This window comes from Anguilla rostrata, chromosome 17, assembly GCF_018555375.3.
Source record: "Anguilla rostrata isolate EN2019 chromosome 17, ASM1855537v3, whole genome shotgun sequence".
NCBI classification, from domain to species: domain Eukaryota; kingdom Metazoa; phylum Chordata; class Actinopteri; order Anguilliformes; family Anguillidae; genus Anguilla; species Anguilla rostrata.
The window spans coordinates 12,905,725-12,922,387 of NC_057949.1; the positions used below are offsets into that span (position 1 = coordinate 12,905,725).

Consider the following 16,663-nt stretch of genomic DNA (forward strand, 5'->3'; position numbering starts at 1 on the left):
AGAGCGCGCGTGACGCTCAAGCCACTCTCCGTCCGGTCGGCTTTCCTATGCTGCTGGGGCGGTGGCTCCGCGCCAACGACTCTGACCCTTTCGCTGAGAAGCTTCCCTTTCTCAGCGTGTGAAAATCCATTTCGAACGGCCTCCACAAAAACGGCTTGAAAAGTGGCCTGGGGACCTGCAAAACGGATGGCTCGGTGGCGCAGTGGCTGAACCTTTCCCTCTCACCATCGACCCTTCACCCGAGAGGAGCACGTTTTAGTTCACACTGCGGCAAACTGTCACCACCACACATCCCATTGCCTTCTGTTGCCCACTGACCAGGAACAAACTTCAATTTTATATTCAGTACTGTACCTGTTGTGAAGGTATGGCTGGAATTTCATCGTAAGGCAAATATTTTAATTTGAGCATTAAGACCCTACGGATGGGAGGGACAATCTGGCCTATCCACAAATGCCATCTGCCGACTGCCAACATGTGATGAATGAACTGCCAGCGAATTGAACTCGCTGCTCCAGACTTTGAGCAGCAAAAATATCCCAGTTAAAGCCACCCAAAAAAAAACCAGCACGTGGCACTGCGAGAGAGAGAGGGAGGGAGGGCCGATGTTTACGTAGACGCACCTTATTTACGTCTGGCTCCGTCTGCTTTTGAAGTTTGTTTTTGAACAGTAGCGTCCGTTTGAAGTAGCTGCCTCTCACGTGGATGCCGCTTTGACCTTATAGCCCGCATTAAACATTCATTAACCTCAGGCCCTCTTCACATCTGCGCTGGCTCAAAGCCACACTGGAGCCACGCTATCGGTATTCAGGGGGAGCCGGTTCACCGGGTCAATGGGACTCTGATCATCTCGGGCTTAGCGGCGGTTGGGGAAGTTCGACTGAGCCCCGCGTCACCCAGGAACGCATTCCTGTCGTGGCGTAATCGAATGTCACAAATTAGCCTGTCCACGCAAAAACAGTTCAGCCGACTGCGTGTTTAAGAGAGAAAAGGGAGTGACCCAGGATTAATGACAGGTCGACGACCAACAGTGAGAGGGTCGCGACATCGGTAAGCTACGGTAGCACCTAGTAATGAAGATGCAACCGGGCGATCGTGGCGGTATTAACAATAAACAAATGAGGGCGCCTTTCCGGCGTCAAAGCTGTAGTCACAGCATGAATAAAATAGTGTCGTCTCCTGAGCAGTGAAGTATATTTATAGGCTTGTGAGAAATGGGTTTGCAAAAAAAAAAAAAATGGAACGTGGCCATCTAAGTCTTTCATCAGCACAGTAAGAGAAAGTGGAACACAAGCAGATAAAGCACTCTGCAGGTACAAGACAATCAAATCATTGAAAAGCATGAGTAGGCAAACACCAGTAAAGACAGAAAACTAAACTGTTAGCCTAATCAATGCAGTTCATCTATGTATCAATTCAAAGTATAAAGACAACTGGCATGACACATTCCTCCTGTTGGGACTGTGTGTTAGTTACAACAGGAAGGCATACCCAGTGCACACATGCACACACGAGCACAAGCTCACACGCGCTCACGCATACGAAGCTCCCTGGATTCACCTCCCTGTTTCACAGGGCGGTTTGTTAAACACGTCTTTCCTGTTTTAAAGGGGCAGTTCACTGAAAAACAAAATTCAGCTCGGTTTCCACTAACCCAGAGTGCAATTTATATCAGTCAATTTAGTTTTGCTGAGTTTTTCTAGATATCAGCGGCAGCTCACCCTGATACAACAGACTTCAATGTGTCTTCAAAGCCTTCTACCGAAGTAAGCCAACTGCATATCCACAAAAAGTCTCAACTAAAACCAGCCAGTACTCTGGGGCACAGTGTCAATGTTGTTTAAAAAACACAGTTTCAACATTCTTGTTTTTAAATGTAAGAGTTTATGAACCCACATCTAAAGAAACTACACGTGGTATCCATGCTCCGCCTCTAACAGACACCAGTGCAGGACCTGCTCTCTTTCCAGTCCTCTGAATTCTTGACCAATCAGCATGCACTTCCCTGGGAAATCACATTTCTATGTACTTTGGGCGAGTGCCTGTGAGACTGCAGTTTGATTGCAGAGAAGCCCCTCCCCTGTCTGGGAAGCACGGGCACCATCAGTTGATTTACTGCATTCACAGCCCTCATTACCGATGAGCCATTTCCCCCCCAAGTCTCGCTCTGGGCTGCCTTTCTCCACGTGCTTCATAAACAGCATAATTATTCCACTGACAACAGGCCGTAAAAAAGGCCGTTCAGTTATTTCCTTGGACGGCCGAGCACAAAAGGCAGAGCCGAAGGTTCTCCATTCACCGCAGCGCTTTAGCGTCTTAGCGCCCGGGAGGACGCCGCCCGCGATCCGTCTTCGTCGAGGCTAATCAGCCGGTTTTCACGAGCCTCCGGAACACCTGTACCGGGGAACAATGGACCAGACCCGAACACAAAGGAGGGGGCCGAAGATAAATCAAGGCTCCGGCGTCGTTCGGGACGCGTGGCGGGGCAGTAAAGACGCTGAAATACGAGGTGGAAAGACGCGGGCGAGAGCGAAGCGGGACAGCGAGGGCGGAAAGCGGGGCGTCTGACGTGATTTACGGACCGGCGCGGAATGAAATATGCGGCTTCGGGTCTGCACGCGACGCGTCAAAGTCGCGAGCGAGTGATCTGAGGTGTCTCATGCACACTGTGAGACCTCCACATGTACTGAGGTAAACAAAAAAAAGACGAGACGGAAGCAAAGGTTCTCACTCTGTGCGTTGAGGTAAGACCTTAACACCTTGATATTACAGCGTGGCCTGTCACGAACGTTCAGCTCGTGCACTCCACGCAAGTGCACGTCCATGCTGTTGCCAAGGCAAGTGGAAAGAATGAACTGGCCTTCACTCTTTATGGACGGGCAGAAGTGGACAAAGGAGCAGAATGGATAGAGGCTAAAGGAGTGAAAATACAAACTTTTCCAACAGGAGTCGTTTCAGAATAAGGGCACTTTAACTGGCACTTATGCTGGTGCTTCGATCGCCAACTTCCATTGACAATCAAACAGGCTTCTGACTGGTTCATATCATTCAGCCATTAGTCACACGTGACAACATTACCTATTTTGGCATTTATGAGGCCTAGGTCTTCGATCGTGAACTGTAGGTTCGACACTGCAAACATTATCAATCCATGGCATTTTCTAATTATGGATGACAGGGATGCAATTTGCCGTAGTACAATGCTGCAGTGAAAACACAGCTTGAAAATGTGTCAGAAAATAATAATAATAATAAAAATAATAATAAAAAATGTGTTATTAATTAGAATTCTGACTGCGCAGCAAACGTGCTGCTGTCTGGTAGACCGCTCTCTCTGCCGAGAAAGATTTAATTTCAGCCCTCGCGCGCTAGACGTTTCGGCAGAGTGCAATCTCTGGAGCTAATTTAACAATCAGCCGCACAAGTGCTAATTTGCAAGCAGTCTCTTGACGATGCCTACAGGGCACGAGACAAGAGCTCTGACTGAACGAACGCCTTACATCACGAAATCACAACGGTTAGCAATTATTCATATGGAAATAATGCCACCGGAATGATCATATTGAACACTTTAAATGTCACTGATCAATATCTAATGCTTTCTTAATCTTCCTTGGACAAGCACAGGTGTGACACGCTCCATTAAAAGAGCGACCCAAAAGCCAAACTTATTAAAAACTCACGTCTCCCGGGGCAACCGACATGACCGGATGCCCTTAATTAAGACTACCCTGCCACAGGTGCATATCAGCCAACTGAATCAATCCTCATACACTTTCTCCTTTTAGAGTTCAGCTCAGAGCCTTTTGTTGTCTTTTCCCATCGCCAAATACTGGAAGTCTGAAGATAGAAAAGGCAAACGGCCAATCAGAACTGCGCTTCAAGTCATCACATAACAAGCAGTTTTATTCTTTGTTTTTTTCCCACTTCCTGTTGGATGCGAATGAATGATGCGTTTGTCATGAGACGTGACGCTGCTCGCTGGTTAAAGGCGTTGTGTGTTATCAGAGTCGGCTTGCCTCAGGCTTCAGCCCAGGAAAAAGGAGATGTGAAAAAAAGAGGCCATTTGACTGTCAATTGTAGAGAGGTGTCCATTTTGAGTGATGATAAAACCACTTTAGCTCAGCACAACAAATGGAAAGCACTGCATCTGCGGGGATTAGGCATTTATGGAAGATAAAATGCAAAAGCTGAAGAACGAGGAGCTTCACACTGACCTGTGGCTTTCTGCTCTTTAACATTAAAATGAGCCAAATAAGGATGTTTTCAGATCTCACTGAATGGTTTGAAATTGACAAAAATAACTGTCTAAACTATAAAATGCCTATACAAGAATTTCAATGCCTTCAACCATTGTTACCAACATCCTCACGACAATTAATGTTGCTGCTACTACATCAGCAGAAGTCTCTCTCGTAGCCATTTATAGACCTATACAACTTCTAAAAACAAATATGACTGGCTGATGGTAATGGTTGTTTCATGATGCGGGCGTTTCTGTTTCCGAAGGTCACGAGGCAGGGAGGCCCCGCCCACTCCGCCTACCCTGCCCGTCTGCCCCGGCGTCCCCTCGCCCGACCTGGCCCAGCCCGCTCGTCCTTTAGCTTCGTTTCCTTAACGGGCCTCGCCCCCCCCATTGCCCCTCCGTTTCACCGCTCCCGGGTTGCGGTTCCGCGGCTAGGGCGAGGCCAGGCGTCACTTAGCATGCGGCGCGGCGTCCCCCCCCGGCTCCTACCAGCGCGCCAGTCGCCGGCCTGGTAATTTACAGCCAGGTTACGAGCAGGAAACAAGGCCGGTAACAACAACCCGTTTTAATGTCCTCCCCGAAAAGGAGCGGAATCTAAATCTCTCCTCCGGCTGGGATACAGGGACAGGCCAGGGAAAATGGCTGCCCGGGTAAGCCAAACAGTCTCTCTTAGTCAACGTTTCTCTGTCACTGTCTGTTTACCCTATCTTATCCTCGCTGCCTTAGAGACGGCAAAGATTATTACGAGTTATGAAAGCCACATTCGCTCGCTCGGAAAATAACCTTGAAGCCTGAATTTCCCGACACTTCGTCAGAGAAAGAGCCGAGCTTCACAGACTCATGAACCTCCCGAGATAAGGACCGTGGTGTTTATCTGAAATGCAAGAAAAGTAATGAATCGCTGCATCTTGCCGTCATATTTATGGAGGGGAAAGAGCTTATAAAACTGGGATGATGTCGCAGGCTTCTCTGAGTCAGACAGGAAATGAACGCGCCGGTCAACGGCTTCCACTTCCTCCTAGCCGCCGCGCTGGAGGGCACGGACAGGAAGTGACCGTTCCGCTGCACCGCCGGAGCCCCCGCCCTCCCGTCGCCCTCGCCTAACGTCAGCCGGCACGGGAAGACGGCCAACTAATGCTGACAGGCGACCTTTGTAGCCCCGTGACGGACACTGGGCTGTTCATAAAAACGCCTTGTGCCACTAAACCTGACGGAAATGCGGACACTGTGCAACCGCATTGGGGGTTTTCCCACAAGCACTGGACTGTCACTGTAGATCACTGACCCTAGACACTGATAACAATTGACGATTTGAAATAAAGTTATGGTCTTCAGAAAGTAACGATAGTACTTCTGCTTGTTTGTCTAATAAGGGATACCGCAGAAATTGTGAGCAGAGAACATGGTGTTTCAGTATCCTTACATGATGTGTGAGCACATAGGTTTCCTTGCCGCTGCTCAGTGCCATTGTTACTTGGACTCTGTTACCAGGACAACTGTGCATTTTTCTTAATCAAGTGCTGTTTTACACTTCACACCCAAATACATCTTCCATCAATACCAAGACCGTGCATGTTTTCAAATACAGAGAAATGTATGACAATAAATAAACAGAAGGACAGATACAATTACTATGTGTAAAACAGTATCTTAACACAAAGCTCGTGAAACCACCCCGAAGTGGTTAAAATACGTACTTGTCCCAGTTTTAGTTAAGTATGAAAAAAAAAAACTTAAACAGAATGCCCGCATTTAATTGAACTGCAATCTAGAAATGTTCTTAAGCCTTAATGGTTGAGTAGATACTGTTAAGCTTAATCAGTTCTTACCTAACATTTTTATTTGTTCCAGTAACTGGTGAACTAAAAATTGTAGTATGGCGTAAGTGTATGAAACAAAAAACAAGAAAATATATGGACAAGGCACAATGCACTTACGGAAATGCAGTTAACTACAGTGCTTCAATCTTACCTTCCTTCACCACGGCGTACTCCTTGGTCACTTGGATGATGTACATGGCCGGGGCAATGCAGAAGTCACTGGAGCTCTGAAGATCACACAAAGAGAAGCCATGTTGTTTAAAGAGGTAGTTCACTTCCTGGGGTGTCTCGATGTAGCTTCAGTTTCGGTGTATGTTTTCGATTGGCCCAGACAGTTTTGATGTGCGATAAAGGAGGTTTTACAGACTCTAAAACTCTAGTTTCTGATGACCTGTTGGCATATACGTGTATATGTTTGATTGTTAGCAGGTCTCTCTTGAAAAAGAGATCTTGATCTCAGTGAAACTACCTGTTTAAATAAAGGACAAATAAAAACTTTTGCGTTCCATACTTGAGCATACGTTAATAATCAGTAGGTCAAATACAATTAATTAGACCAGGTTTGGCTTGGGAAGTTTGGAAACCATCTCAGACAATGCATGTGTAACAAGTCAACTGTAGTGCATGAAATGACACCAGCAGGAAGGATAATCATCTTTACAATCTCTCCTTTCTCTGGAGGCCATAACATGGTGTGATGATTCTTCCTTTGCTTCCCAGTGTGGGGTAAAATGAAATGATCCGAAGGGTTTTCCTTATTGTCTGACAAAAACATTCATTTAAATAATACCGAAATAACACTGTAATGCCTCCATTCCACTGTAATAGGCACAAATACTTGGGAGGGACGTGGGTGTTATAATTTCCATATTAGTCATTACTACTCATTACTATGATCAGCACGGTTTGCCACGTAGGTGTAGATTGACAAGCTGTAGAGCAGAACAGATGGTTATATTTAAGTGAGATACTGTACTTAGTTGAATTAAGGACCACACCAAAATAAAAAATCACAAGTAATGCCTTTTGGCCTCCTTATAACCTAGCAGAGACAGCTGCAACCTTCAAATCCCAACCCAGTGTTTTGTATACATTATCATACATTTCATTCTTTTAGCAGATGTTCTTATCCAGAGTGACTTACAAAGTAGAATATGAATTTGTACACCCACCTGCTTTGCATGCGTAATAGTGCCAGACACGGCTAACGACAAATAAAAGCAAGAACCAAATGGTAATCTGAAAACAGACTACCTTCCAAAACAAGCTCCAAGAATAAAAATCTAGAACATAAAATTACCATAACCTTAACTAGAAGAAAAAGTTACGTGTGTTCGGGGGTGGGGATGAGAGAGGAACCAAAATGCAGGGCAAAAGGCTTGCTATCCTGGCCTCCGTGGGTCTGCTGTCTTTCCACCACTGGGGGGCCGGGAACACATGAGCAATGCGACTGGGGGGAGTGACTCCAAAAGGAGGCGATAGCCAGTCACCGTGAGGCTGGTAAGAGGAGATCTCAGACAGGAGTCTAGGGTTTGAGGACTGAACGGAGAAGCACCGATTCCGTTCTATGAGTTACCCTGTAGGCTAGTGCCAAGGCTTTAAACTTGACGCAAACAGTAAGAGACAGCCAAAGAGCTGAGAAAAGTGCTCGGGATGGTTGTAGACAAGTCATGCGGTGGTACAGAGCACTTATCTCTGGCAGTACTGACTACGACGACCCTGTCAGTGTGATTTTTGTTGTTGCTGATTTAACAACGTATTAAGACGTGTAATATTATAACTGTGAATCACCACAAACTCAATATAGCCCTCTGACTATGTACGACCCTTGTATCTCTAGGTGACAACACTTTTTAGGGATTTATACAAAGCAGCCCAGAAAGGAGATGGCAAAAGAGGTAACATTTGGGATTCAAAGACAGACAATGAATAATAGTAGGGGTTTGATTTACACTGAAATGTGTGAAATGGTTTACTTGGATGTACCATGCTTTTACTGAGCCTGGAATTGTGTGCGCTTTGTAAGTCTCACTAAACAGAGAGAGAGAGAGGGAGAGAGAGCTTGTTTAATTCTTAATTATTTCCATAAGATTCACAGTGAAATTCCATCCTGCCTTCAGTACAAGGTGACATTCTCACTAGCGATGCGATTTATTTATTTTTTCCCAAATGATGACACATCACTGGAGCTTTTTATAAAGGTGTGTTCACACTTGAGGATTTTTCCGGAAGGAGCTACGCCTGATAGGTGGGTGGGTGGGTGGGGGGGGGGGGTGCGTGGAAGATTCGGCCCAGATTCGGCGGCGACCTCACTGGTCGCTGTGACGTCATTCCCCCGCCATCCCGCCTGCCTATCGGCTTGACGCCCACCCGCCCGCGGATGACGTCTTTATCGGGATCGACACGGCTTCTGAGTGTGAGGTGGAGGAAGGCTTCGGAGGATGGGAGTCGTTCGATGCATGAGTTAGCCGATGACTGGATAATAATTTACATTTCAAACATCTCCACGATCTCGTCGAGTACATCCGCCAGGTACACAGTGTAGCATAATATAAACCGCAACTTCGTTAGATAGCGAGGAGGCTGAAGATGGTTGATTGTGTAGAAATAAATGTATTGCAGTCATATCTGAGGACATTTGAAAGGACTATGAAAGAACATTCTGTACGGCCTAAATTGCACTTTGTGGGGGGGGGGGGAGGGATGTAAAAAAAAAAAAGCTTTGCCATAGTACAATGAGTTGTTTCCATGGAGACACTCACCGCAGAAACAGCCAGCTCTAGGCCCAGGGTTCCCCAGCTGACGATGAGAGCAAACACGCCCAACAAACAGACGCTGTGGGGGAAAGCAGTAGGGAGGGAGACAGAGAGAGAGAGGGAGGGAAAGAGAGAGAGATGCATGTCAGTTCTGGGTCTCGACTTGCTAAGTTGTCATCCGAAAAGCTTAACCTTCACAATCCTCATTTGCCCCTCCTGAACCCCCGCTACCAACCCCAATCTGCCACAGTGAATTAGAATCAGAATTTGGATAATGGCGTCAAAAAACACGGAGCGGTTCCATTCTCCATCTGTCAACGCTACATGTCAACCTGTGTCCGATTCGCGGGGGGTGAACAGAAATTCACGAGCGTATTACTACGTCGTTGATAAACACCCTGGGGTTGACCTCTATGTGCCCTCCGCATATGCAAATCGTTGTCCCGAGTGACCGCCTTCAACATAAGCTTACATGCCAAAGGAGCTGAGGATTGAGATAAGATGAACGCCCCACCAGCTGCTAATCGGACCTTGGTGGGCCTCAACCATCTGATCGTTCTCCGGGAGAGTAGCTGGATTTTCACCCTACGCAATCTTAATACGCTCGACAGAGCTGTGATAAACCAGCGCTTTAGGACGTACAACTTCATACCTAAGTGCCTCGAGAGGGTTTGCTATGTGTGATCGACGCAAGTTGTGACAAGGGCGCGAAGAAAATGCGTTCGGACACTCGACTGGGAACGGGCGGCAGTGAACTCGAGCTGGACTCGCTGGGATTGGTCTCAAAGGCCCACGTTCAATCCAAGCACATGAGTCACAGCCAGTCCTTACAATTTCTGTCAGTAGCCTCTTCATACGCATTGAATTAGAACTTCAGCAACCAAGCACACGCATTAGCTGAATGTTAAGCTATTCATTCAAGCACACGCTAAGGTTCTTTTGCTTCTGTGATGAGCTGAACCTGTACGCTTACACTGGCTAATGGGAGTTTAAAGGAGATGAATGTTGCTGTTATCGAAAACGACGCCTCGTTTTTTGACATTTCCGTTGGAAAACGCTCTATGACAAGCACGGAACCGTCCAGACCCGCGGCGCAACTCACTTCCGCAGACACATTTTTTTGCTGGCACCACCTGCGCATGCGTCCGACTAAACGTCCATGAGTGAGTGAGTGAGTCACAATTTGCCAGCATAGCCCACAGCGGCAGTTCTGCCTGCACGCCGTGGGAAAAATAAAAATAAGGCTTCGCTCTTCCACTTCGGCTAATATTTCCCTCAGACTCTCAGAGACTCTGGCACGCTGCTCAGCACGCTGGAATATTGAACAGAATGACGGAGGAACTCCATTTTGGCTCCGGTTTCCGCACGCCTCCTGCGGTCACGAAGCGAGGTGTCGGCGGGGGATCTTCCAAACCGCCGTTCGTTTCCCGGGCGATTCGTGACCGGAAATCCGCCCGCGGCCGCCCACGCTCCCGCGCGAGGAGGGGGCGGAGCGCCGTTTTCAGACCGGAGCAGACGCCCGCGGCGACCTCGTCCGCTTCCCGCCCACGGCGCGCCGTGGAAGAGCCGGAACCGATCCAACCGGCTCTGAGAACCCTACGTCACCGGCGGCAACCCACTTGCCCATACAACTGTAGAAAAAGTGAGTGTTTAAAATGAAAGAAAATGCACAGCACGGTGAAAAACAGCTACGCGTCTCTCAACGGTTTCAAGATGAAGACGAACCCTTTTCCACTTTGAACACTTGAGGCCCTCTTTCAAACCATCCAGAGTGCTTTGGTTTGTCACACCCAAATGAAACGTGGGAACACTCAATCTAACACCACTTCAGGCAAGATGGTAGTTAAAGAGATGTCAAACCAAAATTATATATTTTTGGTCAAATGAACTATGAAGGGTGTTGACGAGCAAAAGAAAGAATGGTGGCCACTGTAGCGTTTGTTCACACCCCAAAAAATCGCACCCAGGCCGTATTTAACCGCAGCTCTTTAAAACAACCGACTGCATGAGGTGAAAATCCAACCTAATCGAGTGTTCGATGGCCGATCGCCATGACTAGTTTGTGACTTAAAGTCATTGGCTGGTAAATCCCATTCCTGTTCTGTTTTTTTGATTATGACACCTTCCTCTTCCCACTCTTTGGTCGGTCAGGTGACCCCCACTTACCCAACCAGGGTCCCTTTGGAGTTGCGGATGAGGCCGAAGAGCACCAGCAGGCAGATGAGCACGTCGAACAGCAGCAGGCCCAAGTAGCCCAGCCACCTGCGGGGAAGAACACAGCCATGGATGTCCCTCTTTCCCCCCTCTCTAAAACGGCTTCTTCTCCCAAGCGTAATGCCCGCTGATCTAATACTCCGGTAAACTGATACTGATTAAAACGCTCCGCTCCCGGAGGCTGACCGCGACCGGCAGGGGGAGGTTTTGGCGGCTGTCGGGAGGAAACCGATCGGACTCCCCCCCCCCGATGACGTCCCTGCTCTCGAGCTTCGGGTATCTCCCCTCTCTCTCTCTCTGTTTGTTGCAAAGCTCGAACGCCCCCGATTGAGCGTCGCTAGTTGACGCCGGCTCAAAACAAGCGAACGGAACTAATCAAACTTAAAACGCAGAACCCAGATAGATTAGAGCTGAGATTAGAGCAGTCTCCTCCTACTGCACAATACGAGGTAAATCCAAATCTACATAGTACATTTCAAATATTTCAATACGCTACACAAATCCATTTTCGGCCATAGAAAACAGCTACTTCCTTTTTCTTCTTTTGTATATATACACATGGATATTGTTTGTAATGTAACAGTACATTTCTACATGAACTAAAAAAAAATTCATTACTAAAATGTCATGTACTGACAAACAGACCTATTTTTGAAAGTAATTGGTTGGTTGGAGAATCCTATCTGAGAATATTTAGTACTGTTGAGACACATTAACGGTGTTGCAAATCTGGCATAAGAAAAATATCACTTTAAATGCAAGAGTTTAATTGCCTATGACAGGCCCTCAGAATGAACACAAGCTCTTCTCAGTACACAAGGCTTTGTTCTAGAGAAAAATGTTTTTGGAAAAGAACCGCATTTCGTGTCAGTGTGTATGTGCGCACGAGAGTCTTCTCAGACTATTTATACAGCGCTGAGACACACACAAAAAAGGCAGCCTTTCCTTCGAAAGCAGAAAATAACAGGATTCAAGTTCACCAGTTTACCACCAGATTCGCTCGAGCTCCTGAAGGCAAACAAACAGGCGAAGCGCGTCTAAAACAAACATCGGCGTCCGGATCGGCGGACGGCGACATCCCTCCGAGCGCGAGCGGAAGGAGGTCTGAAAAGAGCCGCGCGGTCCCTCAACCGCCGCTACATTTTCTCAGCCAATTAGAAAGCGGAAGCCTGATGTTTTGCCTCTTAACACTGGAGGGGGAAAAAAATCTATTTCTGTACGCGGGCCTGTAAATTTGCTGTGCAATTAACTAGTGGAAACACAGCTGAAGATGGGGAAAAAAAAAAAAAAACAGTCTCCCTGCTGGTATCGACCTTGGGCACGCGAAACCTCGTCCTCCGTTTGACGAAACCGCTAGAATGCCTCGGCAGTGTGAGATAGCGGCGGTTGTTCTCGTTCACGGTTAGATATCTCCGGTGGGCACATTCGCAGCCAGCCTGTTGGCCGACGGCCATGGGTCAAGCGGCACGGGGTGGAGGGGGGGGGGGCTGGGGGGGGCTCACCTGTACCAGTCATAGAGCTCGATCTTGGCGGCCAGGTCCTCCAGGGAGATGCGGCGGTTGTCCCAGAAGGGGATCTCCCCCATCTGGCGCACCAGCTCCTCCAGCTGGCCCTGGAGCTTCTGCACGATGGACACGTAGTCCGTGTGCTTGGAGTACTGATCCTCCAGCTTCCGCAGGCTCTCCTCCACCGTCAGGTTCAGCGAGGAGCTGCTGTCCGTCACCTAGAGCACACGCGCACGCCAGCACCCATACACACAAGCACACACACACGCACACGCAGATACCAACACACGTACACACAAGCACACGCACACGCCAACACCCATACACACAAGCACACACACACGCAGACACCACCACACGTACACACAAGCACACGCACACACCAACACGCGTACACACAAGCACACGCACACGCAGACACCAACACGCGTACACACAAGCACACGCACACGCACGCAGACACCAACACCCATACACACAAGCACACGCAGACACCAACACCCATACACACAAGCACACGCGCACACAGACACCAACACCCATACACACAAGCACACGCACACACAGACACCAACACCCATACACACAAGCACACGCACACACAGATACCAACACACGTACACACAAGCACACGCACGCAGACACCAACACACGTACACACGAGCACACGCACGCAGACACCAACACACGTACACACAAGCACACGCAGACACCAACACACGTACACACAAAGCACACGACGCAGACACCAACACACGTACACACAAGCACACGCACACGCAGACACCAACACACGTACACACGAGCACACGCACGCAGACACCAACACACGTACACACGAGCACACGCACGCAGACACCAACACACGTACACACAAGCACACGCACGCAGACACCAACACACGTACACACAAGCACACGCACGCAGACACCAACACACGTACACACAAGCACACGCACACGCAGACACCAACACACGTACACACAAGCACAAGCACACGCAGACACCAACACGCGTACACACAAGCACACGCACACGCAGACACCAACACACGTACACACAAGCACAAGCACACGCAGACACCAACACGCGTACACACAAGCACACGCACACAGACACCAACACACATACACACAAGCACACGCACACGTACACACACGCAGACACCAACACGCGTACACACAAGCACACACAAGCACACACAAGCACACACATAGACACCAACACACGTACACACAAGCACACACACGCACAAGTGTCACACAAACAAGCACGCACACACAAACAACACGTGCTTAGACAGTGCGCTAAATAAGGGTTTATACATTGAAATACTCAGACATTCACTATAGAAATACTGTTTCTCAAGGGTACTATGGCGGCACATTAACTGGAAATAGACCCTGAAACCATACATGCACATACTTAAACACTACTTCACACACATGCGCACACACACTCACACACACACAATGCCTGCACGTAAACATTACTAAAACCTTGTAACAGAGTACAGATACACCGTTGTGCACATAACACAATCTATGGACAACAACCCACTCATTTAACCCAAAGTCTATTCCATGTATGTGTGCGTGTGTGTTTGGTTGTGGGAATTCTGTATGAAGTCTATGAAAAAACTACTGACTGGCGGATAAGGACAGGCTGTGGCCCAGCCGCTGGGGGGGCGGAGCTTACCAGTTTCTGCACTCCCGACACCGTGCGGTTGGCATGGCGAAGAGAGTACGTGAGCCGGTTCACCCCGTCGCACATCTCCCCGTTCCCATAGAAACCCACCGCAATGCCAGCGCTGAAGGGGAACACAAAGAGAGGGAGGGAGGGAGGGAGGGAGGGAGGGGAGGAGTGAACGAGGAGGAGTCTGCGGGGAAGCCACCCGGGTCGTGTGAACACCCGGCCTCTTTGGGTCGAACGGACCCCGTCAGGGGCAGGGGGTCAGGTAGGGTCAGGGCCGGCGGGGCCCCTGAGACATGACCACCGCCGCCGCCCCGTGGGATTATGGGTATGGGGCCCGAGACGAGTTCAGACGTGCACTTCCTGAGGCCTGGGAGACACGGGGATCCCAGAGGGGAAGCCACAGCACAGGTTCTCCTTAAAAGGAGCCGTCTCCAGCCCTTATAAAACAGAGTGTCGCGACGCGCTTCGCATAGCGGCCGCCACGCCTTCTCGCTGCGTTACGCGTCACCCTGCTCAGGGAAAGCACAAAGAAATCCTTCTCTGCTCGCCTTTCCAGCGAGCTCACAGAACCAGAGAAACCCTCAACTGAGATTTGAGCCGTTACTGAACGTCATACAACGCAGGGCTTCAGCAAAGCAGACTCCCCTCAGAAGGGTAAGTGAGCAAGCGAGGAGATTTTCACACGCCGGGACGCACCGCCATTTTACGTCCCGACGCGAGGGCCCGTGAACGAGTCATCGGCGCGACGCGGCTGTGACATTTCAGCGCTACATTGGGGAAAAAGTGTCGCGAGTGTTGCAGAACAGATTTTTCTTTTTGCGGACCGTGGTACATTTACACTTTCCGTTATTACGAGGGTTCGAAATTCTGTAGGGCACAGAGACGGGGTGAATGTAGCCAAACCTATGAATGCCTCAGCTGGAGCAGCAGGCCAAGTGCATCGACACCAGTTTCCCACAGGCACCTTTATCTCACTAAGCCAATAATGAATCCACAGGCGGCAGTGTAGTATAATGGGAAAGGAACTGGTCTTGTAACCTAAAGGTCGCAGGTTCAATTCCCGGTAGGACACTGCCGTTGTACCCTTGAGCAAGGTACTTAACCTGCATAGCTTCAGTATGTATCCGGCTGTATAAATGGATGCTTTGTAAAAATGTTGGATAAGAGTGTCTGCTAAATGCCTGTAATGTAGCCTAACACTCGCTTCTCACACTCGTCTCTGAGACGGCCGACTGAAAAACACCCTTCCGTTCAAAAATGGAACAAAATTAAAAATAAAACAAGTGAGAGAACAACCAGCCTTCTCCTTACATAACAGAATCAGGGCACGTGGGCAGGAGTCCCTGGAGCAACGCCGCATTTCAACGGCCTGAAGGGAGCTTTCCCCGCCTCTTCGCGCAGACGGAACGTGATCCCAGGGATGCGCCAAGACGATTCCAGCGGCCTGTGGCACGTCAGCCATACAGCCTTCGGCCTTCTCAAGCTAAACGTGGCGCACCAAGCGTGACATCCCCATTATATTAACCTACTGGGAAATGGACACGGAGACACCTTGACGCATGGCCTCTGGCTGCAATTCTACTGTTCTGCCAGCAGGTGTCGCTCCAGTGCAACGTCCCCCCCTCCCTGTCTGTGAGAACGATTTGATGGCCGGCGCTCCTTATTTCAAGGCCGGCCCCAACAATGGGCTATTCACCGATCCGCAAGCTTCCCCGTTTCTGCGACTCTCGGTACAAACGTCCGTAAACCCCATGCCAGTGCGAGGGCTCAGAACAGCCAATTGTGCTAGGGCTCAGAACAGCCAATCATGCCAGGGCTCAGAGCAGCCAAATGTGCTAGGGCTCAGAACAGCCAATCATGCCAGGGCTCAGAGCAGCCAATCATGCCAGGGCTCAGAACAGCCAATCATGCCAGGGCTCAGAACAGCCAATCATGCCAGGGCTCAGAGCAGCCAATCATGCCAGGGCTCAGAGCAGCCAATCATGCCAGGGCTCAGAGCAGCCAATCATGCCAGGGCTCAGAGCAGCCAATAATGCCAGGTCTTAGAACAGCCAATCATGCCAGTTCTTAGAACGGCCAATCATGCCAGGGCTCAGGACAGCCAATCGTGCCAGGGCTCAGAACAGCCAATCGTGCCAGGGCTCAGAACAGCCAATCACGCCAGTGATCAGAACAGCCAATTTCCCCTCTCTGGCTTCCGCACCACGACCAGCTCTAGGCTCGACTGATAGAACTGCAGTCACTGAGCTCGTTAAGTGAACACCGTTAATGACGAATATGAGGCTGCGAGCTAAGACAGAAAGGTGACGAGGTGCCGAAGAGCAGACCGCTCTTCACACACCTGTGCGCACGGCATTTTAACACACACGTGAGAACAGACAGCATATTTCACTTATTTCATAGGAAATTGCATGCATTAAACACCGT

The 16,663-nt window shown here is 49.2% G+C and overlaps 1 protein-coding gene across 1 annotated transcript in view; it reads right to left on the reverse strand.

The window, feature by feature from the left end:
• The window catches only part of ttyh3a (tweety family member 3a), a 71,096-nt gene that overhangs the window by 19,775 nt on the left and 34,658 nt on the right, over nucleotides 1–16,663 (reverse strand). Inside the window, exons 3-7 of the mRNA XM_064316343.1 lie at nucleotides 14,240–14,351; nucleotides 12,539–12,759; nucleotides 10,989–11,084; nucleotides 8,829–8,901; nucleotides 6,218–6,293 (exon numbers count right to left, since the gene is read on the reverse strand). Of these exons, the coding sequence (XP_064172413.1) occupies nucleotides 6,218–6,293; nucleotides 8,829–8,901; nucleotides 10,989–11,084; nucleotides 12,539–12,759; nucleotides 14,240–14,351 (578 nt within the window). The remainder of the gene's footprint in view (nucleotides 1–6,217; nucleotides 6,294–8,828; nucleotides 8,902–10,988; nucleotides 11,085–12,538; nucleotides 12,760–14,239; nucleotides 14,352–16,663) is intronic.